Source organism: Notamacropus eugenii, chromosome 4, assembly GCF_028372415.1.
Source record: "Notamacropus eugenii isolate mMacEug1 chromosome 4, mMacEug1.pri_v2, whole genome shotgun sequence".
Lineage (NCBI taxonomy): Eukaryota > Metazoa > Chordata > Mammalia > Diprotodontia > Macropodidae > Notamacropus > Notamacropus eugenii.
The window spans coordinates 52,251,866-52,259,423 of record NC_092875.1 but is presented as its reverse complement, the minus strand read 5'-3'; the positions used below and the strand labels follow the sequence as shown (position 1 = coordinate 52,259,423).

The 7,558-nt window shown below is 42.4% G+C and overlaps 1 protein-coding gene across 1 annotated transcript; it reads right to left on the bottom strand.

Annotated features, from left to right (window-relative positions):
- Positions 1-1,523: 1,523 nt before the first annotated feature.
- NDUFA7 (NADH:ubiquinone oxidoreductase subunit A7) lies at positions 1,524-7,545 on the bottom strand. Its single transcript, XM_072600954.1, has 4 exons — positions 7,454-7,545; positions 6,628-6,677; positions 3,526-3,675; positions 1,524-1,800 (listed from the first exon to the last, which is right to left on the bottom strand). The coding sequence occupies exons 1-4, from the start codon at positions 7,502-7,504 to the stop codon at positions 1,704-1,706; spliced, it is 348 nt and encodes a 115-aa protein (XP_072457055.1). The 5' UTR covers positions 7,505-7,545; the 3' UTR covers positions 1,524-1,703.
- Between the last annotated feature and the right edge of the window lie 13 nt (positions 7,546-7,558).

Genomic DNA, 7,558 nt, shown 5'->3' with positions numbered 1-7,558 from the left:
CCATCCCAGGCTCCACTTGACAATCTCCAGAGACGGTGACCTCTCCACTTTATAAGACAGCTCATCTAACTTCTGAACAGCTCTTTGTAGTAATCTGTATTTTGCTACTTCATAGCTTTTCACCACTCCTAGTTCTGCCCTTTGGGGCCAAGGAGTAAATCTGTCCCCTCTTCTTCTGACAGTTCTCCAGGATGTGAAGACAGTGCTCACATCCTCCTGGAGTCTTCTCTTTAAGTAAATAGTACAGGATCTTTCCAATGATGTTTGCATGATACTTTCTGAATTACCACAAACCTCCCCATAGCTATTGTCTGAACATGTTCCAGCTTGCAACTCGATTGAACAAAACATATATTAACAATTTTTTTTAGTCTGAACTTGTCATGTTACTGTAAGGAACTCCCTCTACCAATATAATTTATCAATATTCTTCAATTAGTTTCCTGGGTCCCAAGAGGTTAAGTGATTTATTTGTCCTTCAACGTAGTGCTAGTTAATGTCACAGGTAGGAAGTGAACCCAGCTCTTCCTCATTCCTTACTGGCTATGCTGCAAGCACACGCAGTGCCATAAGAGTGTGGCCTAAAACAACTGTGTAGTATTCAAGCATACCCATATTTAGTTTGCAATTCACACACACAGTCCACCCCACCCCACTAGGAGAGGAGGGGATTTTAGGAACGATGTAAGAATCAAAAATCATTTGGATCTGGTTCTGTGGGCACCAGAAATGTTGTTTAACTTCTATGATTTAGGGTCAGAAGTCCAGATGCCATAACCAGCTTTATCACTTTCTAATAATGGCTTTCAGACAAGTAACCTAACCTTGCTGTGAGGCGACCTCCTCCCATCTAACAGGAGTGTGGTGAGGCTCAAGAGACAGGGTGATGTAAAGCATTTTACAAGCCCTAGAAAGCCATTCCCTATGATGATGATGATTTTCTTCCATGTCCACCAACTGATGGTAAAAGCAGGCAATGATATGGTGAAAAGAACTCTAGATGAGGAGTCAAGAAACCTGGGCTCTAGTCCTGGCTATGCTACTGACACTTCAGAATTAGGGGAACTCTTTCTCTTTGCCTGTATCTCAGTTTCTCTGTCTGTAAAATAATCTCATTTGAACTAGATGCTCTCTTCTAGACTCCTAGCTCTGATGTAATAAGAGTTAACATTGACATTGCACTTTAAGGTTTGCAATGTGCTTTATAACTATTACGTCATTCTATCCTCACAATAACCCTGAGGGGGGGTGCTGTTTATTATACAGATGAGGAAACTGAGGCTGAGAGAGGTTAAATGACTTGCCTAAGGTCACACAGCTAGGAGTTTCTGAGGCCAGAATTCAACTCAGGTTTTCTGACTCCAAGTCCCACACTCTATCTCCTGTGCTGCCTAGCTCTCCTATTCTAAAATTCACTAATTTCAGAGATGACAGTTGCCAGAGAACAGTGTCTTTACACCAACAATCAGTATCTTTACACTAGAATTCAAGCAAATCAAATAAAAATGCAAAGAATAATGGAGTTCAGTGTATTTAAGATGTATTAGGATAAGTTTCTTCCCTACCCCCAAGATAAAATATCAGGATACAATGTTCACTGTATGCTCCTCCATGATGCCTTTGCAGCTGAGCCGGTGCCTTCAAGTCAGTTCCCTAAAAACACAATCTCTCAGCATCTGTATGTCCATCTTCCCACATCCATTTCATAAATATGGTTCATCCTTTGACAGTTCCCACTTTTTCATGGGGGATCCTGGTATCACTGGCTTTTTCCCAGAAGTTGTTATAGCCTCCTCTGAGCTAGAGAAAGAAGACAGCTTTAAAGAGAGTCTAATTTATAAAAAAGGTTAAATTCAATTCAACATATTTTTACTATAATCTTCCTGTGTGAAGAAAACTGATCAGTGCTAAGAGATCTAAAGTCTAGATGTGACATACATTGTCCTTATCCTCAGAGATCTTAGACACTGAGGGTTGGGGGTGGGGTTTGGTTTCTACTTTCATAAACAGGGTTAAATGAGGCAGCTGAGCATGGCAGAAAAGCTAGTATCTAGCAATAATACACTAATGTATTGCTAATGATAGCACCTGTGAGTTGCTATACTCCAACTTGTGTAAAAAGAAGAGTTTTTACAATATGATCTAGGTTGTGGATTATTACAAAATGGTTAATAAAAAAAGGTTGGAGAAGTAGGATGGGGTTACAATGTGGAAGATCTGAAAAACCAGGCAAGGACTTGTCAGCCTTCTTCCCCATGTCCTTTTTCCCAGCTACCGTATGGGCACATTCAATACAGGCATCCTTCCATCTACAGAAGGATTCTAGTTTAGCTGAATAAAGAAAAAACAGGGTGTCCAGGGCTCAGCACCATGGCCTCCCTTGAGGGATGGTGGAATACGGTGGAAAAAGCACTAGAATAAAAGTGAGAAGCCCTAGGTCTTCCAATAACTTACCATGGGCACTTTTTCCTCTCTCCTGGTCTGACTTTAGGGAGTCTCAGGATGGGTGAGTCTTATTCAAAGAACAGCAAGGAGATCAGTGAACTTCACTAGGTTACTGCCTCACTCTAAGCCCCCTTTCTCCCTTGTAAAGTGGGGATACAATCTCACAGAGTCACCGTGAGGTTTCAAGTCATCAGATAATTATTATAAGATCAAATAAGGGGTAAAAGGACTTTGAAAACTATGAGATGCTCTATGAAATGCAAAAAACTAGTATGACAACTCCAGAATGTCTGAGTTAGAAAAGACCTCAGAGACTCTCTAGGCCAACCCAAGCCAGAACAAGGATACCCAGAGAAGTAGTGACTCCACCTATGCCTGAAGATTCTAATGAGGGAAGGGCATGACTCCCAAGGCAGTCCAACTTTAAAACAGCTGTCATGGTTCAGAAATTCTTCCTAATATCAAGGCTGAATCTGCCTCTCAGGAATTTCTAGCCAATGTCTCTAGTTTTATCCTGTGAGGCCAAGCAGAACGAGCCCCAGGCTATCACAGGACAGCTGCTGCAATCCTTAAGACAATTATCAAGGCCCCTCTAAGTCTTTTCTCCAAGTTAAACACCCCAGTTTATTCAACTGATACTTGTAAGGGATGATACCAATAAGCAGGAACATAAACAAAAGTGAGGAGAAAAGATGAAAAAAAAACCAGCCTGCCTGAAAGAGGAATAAGGTCAGAGGGCAGATGGTGAGGTCAGACTGTGTTACATTAGAAAAGTTTTTAAAATCAGGCAAAGGAGCTGGAAAATTTAGGTTTATACACATGAAATCTGAGATGGGAGAGGATAGTACAGGGCCATAAGAACACTAGAATCTCACCCACCTCAAACCCTGAATAATTCTGGGCACTTCAACCTTGATGATCCTCACTGTCCTCATCTAGGACACCTCCCTCACAGGGCTGTGAGGATCAAAGGCTTTGTACATCTTGAACCAATGTGTAAATATGAGCCAAGGAGAGAAGAGCCTGGGCAGGGTCATTTTGTCCTGAGGGAACACCGAGTCTCCCTCAGAGAAGACTTACCTCTTACCAGGAAGACCAGATTCTAAAATTTTTACAGTGGTCATTACGATTGAAGGAGGAGAGGCTTGCCGACGTCCATCACGAGTACAGTAATAATTGTTTGAAAACTTATGGCTAGGGCCCACTGGCAGCTTAGGAGGTGGCTGAGTTCTAAAGAAAATAATACACTTTGTTATAATCTCCTGTGCTAGCAATAGCTCTCACATGTATCTGTTGATGTCAATCCCATGCCTCCACATTTTTAAATTTTAATAAGCATTTATTAAGCACCTAGTATATGCTATGCATTAAGCTAAAGCATCTCTATGCTATTTCATTTTATCCTCAGAACAACCCTGGTTGGTAGGTACCATTATCATCCCTATTTTACAATGAGAAGACTGAGATAACCTGAGGTTAAATGGTGAGGCCAAATTAGAACTCAGTCTTCCTGACTCCAAGTCCGGACTCTATTCGACGTGCCATGTAGGTGCCTTGGAATGCCCACAAGATATCCAGGGCAAAATAAAGGAGAGCTGACCCATTGCACAGTGAAACCACAAGGAGCTATACATTCTCTGTTATTCTTGCTGCTGACCAACCGAGCTGAGCTTTTTTCTGTCTGGAAAGGTTTACAGACACAGAATCACAGAATTTAGGTTAGAAGGAAACTGTGAAGGCCTCCAGTTTTCCCAGGTAGTGTCAAGTGCTAAGAAGTCCCTTCATCCTGAGCCCCAAATCTGCCTCTTTGCAGCTCCCTCCCCGCTAACCCTAATTCAGCTTTCTGAAGCCAAGCCAAACAAGTCTTGTCCCTCATCCTCCATGTCTTCTCCAAGTCAAACATGCCCAGCTCTTCCCGTGTCTCTTCATATGGCAGAGTCTCTAGTCCAAGGCCCTGTACTTCCTCTAAATACATACTGCCTAAAATGTATTGCCCAGAAGTGAACACAGTATTCCAGACCTTAAATCTCACACACCCTTAACTGGCCCAGGAAATTAGGTCCTTTGGCAAGGGTCTCATATTTTCTCTCCATTGAGGACTTTACAGATTACTCTGCTTCTAAGTACAGGATCTTATTTGATTTTTCTGGACAGGATTATCCCGATTTTCCAAATAGAGAAACAGATCCAATAGACTTTAGTCACAGTACCAAGTGTTCTTGGTGTGACCATGATAGACAGGAAATGAAAAGAATGAACCAAAACCTTCATAGCATGTGTAGCTTTATCTGTTAACTACAAAATGGCTTATGATCTACAGATCATCCCATAGCCCAGCTCCTTCATTTCCCTGGAGTCTCCTCTAATATTAATAGCTAGCATTTACACAGTGCTATAAAGTTTGCAAAGGGCTTTTACAAATATCTCATAAGAACCTTGACTTTACAGACAAGGAAACTGAAACAAAGGTGAAGTGACTTGTTCTGGGTCATACAGCTAGCACTTGTCTGAGGTAGAATCTGAATTCACATCCTTCTGACTTGAGGATTTAGTAATATCTAGCATTTATATAATGTTTTAAGGTTTGAAAAGAGCTTTATAAATTTCTTATTTGGTACTTAAAATAACTCTGTCAAGTAGATGCTATTATTATCAGCCTCATCTTACAGCTAAAGAAAATGAGACACAGACTTAATTAACTTGTCTAAGGTCACACAGCTACTGTATGAGGTTGCATTTGAATTCGAGTCTCCCTGACTCCAGATCTAACAATCTACCCATTTTGCCACCTCTAAGCAGCTTCCTTGAGGGAAGACTTTAGGAAGACCTAAGCCTCTGGGAGTGAATGATGCCTAAGATCATTTAAGTGAGAAGTAGCCAAGATTCAAACCCAAGTCTACTCATCAAAAATACAAAGTTTTTTTATTATACTGAGTTGTTCTCTCCTACCCTGTAGCCAGGAGCTTCAACTCGGACGTTAAACTGCATCTTGATATTTTCATTTTTTCTTTTGAACATCAAGGTATCCATGAAGGAATCTTTTATTACTACGTAAATAATATATAAATAGGAAACACCTTATTGAAGAAATAGTTGAGACTATGTTTTGTTCTGTCAAGACAAATGCTTTTTTTTGTAATCAACAAATACAAAGACCTTGTATTAATTGCATCTCTCAGCCAATTAAGTGACCAAGAAGGTGCAAAAGCAGAGTGAAACACAGAAAGAGCAATGGCTCTGAAGTCAGGATCCGAGTCCAAATCCCATCCCTGCAGCTTACTGCCTGTATAACCTGGAACAAATTAATTCTCATTCCGGAACCACCATTTCCTCATACGTAAAGTGAGGACTAAAAGCTTCTGGGATAATTTCCACACCTAGATGTAGGCGCTTTTATGTTATTTTATAGAAAAATCTATGAAAAACTTCCTTCCTTTCTAATATTTTCATAAAAGTTACCCTCATAGCACATGTAGAACATTTTCAAAAGTTTTAAGAAATAAGAAACTGTGAGCTGATTTTATTATTTTTTATTTCAAATTAAAGCTAGGAATTCAGAAAGTCAAAAGTGAGGATTGGATCTAAGAATTCCTCACAAAACTACATTAGCGTCCTATTTCAAACTTGTGAGCCCTCCAGTCTGACCACCATTTTTACTGTCACCAAATTCCTAGAATCTGCCAAGCCTCTTCCCAAGAAGCAGCTGTACAATTAATCAAAGAAACAACAAACATTTATTAAGTACCTACTCTGGGGTAACACCAGAGTTACAAAAAGATGGGAAAAAAAGTCCGCCTTCAAGTATAGTTTAAGAATAAGCCAATTACATATTTCACAGTAAGCTAATTTTATTGTAACTAATAAGCTAGTTTATGAATTCGGGCTCCTTCTTGGATGTTATTTTAGCCAAGTCTTCATTTTCTCACCTGTCCTGTTTCATTCACAGAGCTATCTGGATAAAATAATACCAAAAAAAAAAAAAACATACAGAAAATAGTAATGTGGGAGGAGAAATATGGAATCATTTTTCTTTCTCCTTTGTTCTCCCTTGTTCCCTCCCACTTTCCCTCCTTTCCTCTTCTATCTACAACTTAAGGCAAATTTCCAGACAGACAGAGCTACAAAAATTAAACAAAGAAGGAAGTGATGGGAACTGGAAGACAGAGTGGTAAACCTGCTCACCTCTTAGCTATCTCCTGGTAACGTAACTGCAACTTAGCTTGGAGATTATGCTGTAAAGAAGAGAAAATATGAGAAAACAGTAGCGACCACAGGGTAAGGGCAGGGGAGTGCCCAGGGGGTTTAGTCAAGGGGATATCCCGGGGCAGAAGGAGGTCATGAGGAGAGAGGTACACCCAGCAGCAAGAGATGAAGCATCTCAAGTGGTAGGTGTACACCACAGGTTACAAGGTAGAGACTGGGATGCGGTCATACAGAAGAGAGCAGAGGAGAAAGGGGCTTAGAGCTGAAAGGGCAGAGTTGGAGGCCATGGTAAATCCGGGGGGGAAAGCCCTAGGAGGAATAATGAGAACACCCCTAGGCATATGCAGAAGTGGAGGGCGTGGAGAGCAGGAACAGCGGTGGGGCAGAGACAGGACACAAGGAGCCCCCAGCAGGGATGGGTGCACTGGAGACGGGGCAAGTGCAGAGCCAAGGTGGAGGGCTCTAAGTGCACCAGGTCGGAGGTAGGAACAGTGCCCGAGGACCGAAGGCTGCCCGAGGTACCGATCAGGAGGGAGGGAAGGACATGGGGTCAGAGGGGGGGCTGCTGAGGGTGAGGGCGGAGACAGAGGCAGCAGCAGGAGAAGGCTTCCGGGGACAAGGTTAGGCTGAGGTGCGAGGGTCACAGGTGAGGGGTGGACAGAAACGAGGCAGGGGGCACAGGTAAAGGTAAAGCTCGAGATAAGGGGTACACAGGAGGAAGACGGGGATGTCAGTCAGTCAGTCAGTCAGTCTCCGTCCCCAGCGTCATCATGTCGTGCCATCGTCTCCAGGGTCGTGGTCGCACCCCGGAGGCCGAATTCCGGAGCCACTGGATGAAGCCGGTGGCCGACGCCATCCTGCGTCCGGGCTGAAGGGCAACAACTGCGGCCGCAAAGGCCGCTGGGAAGGA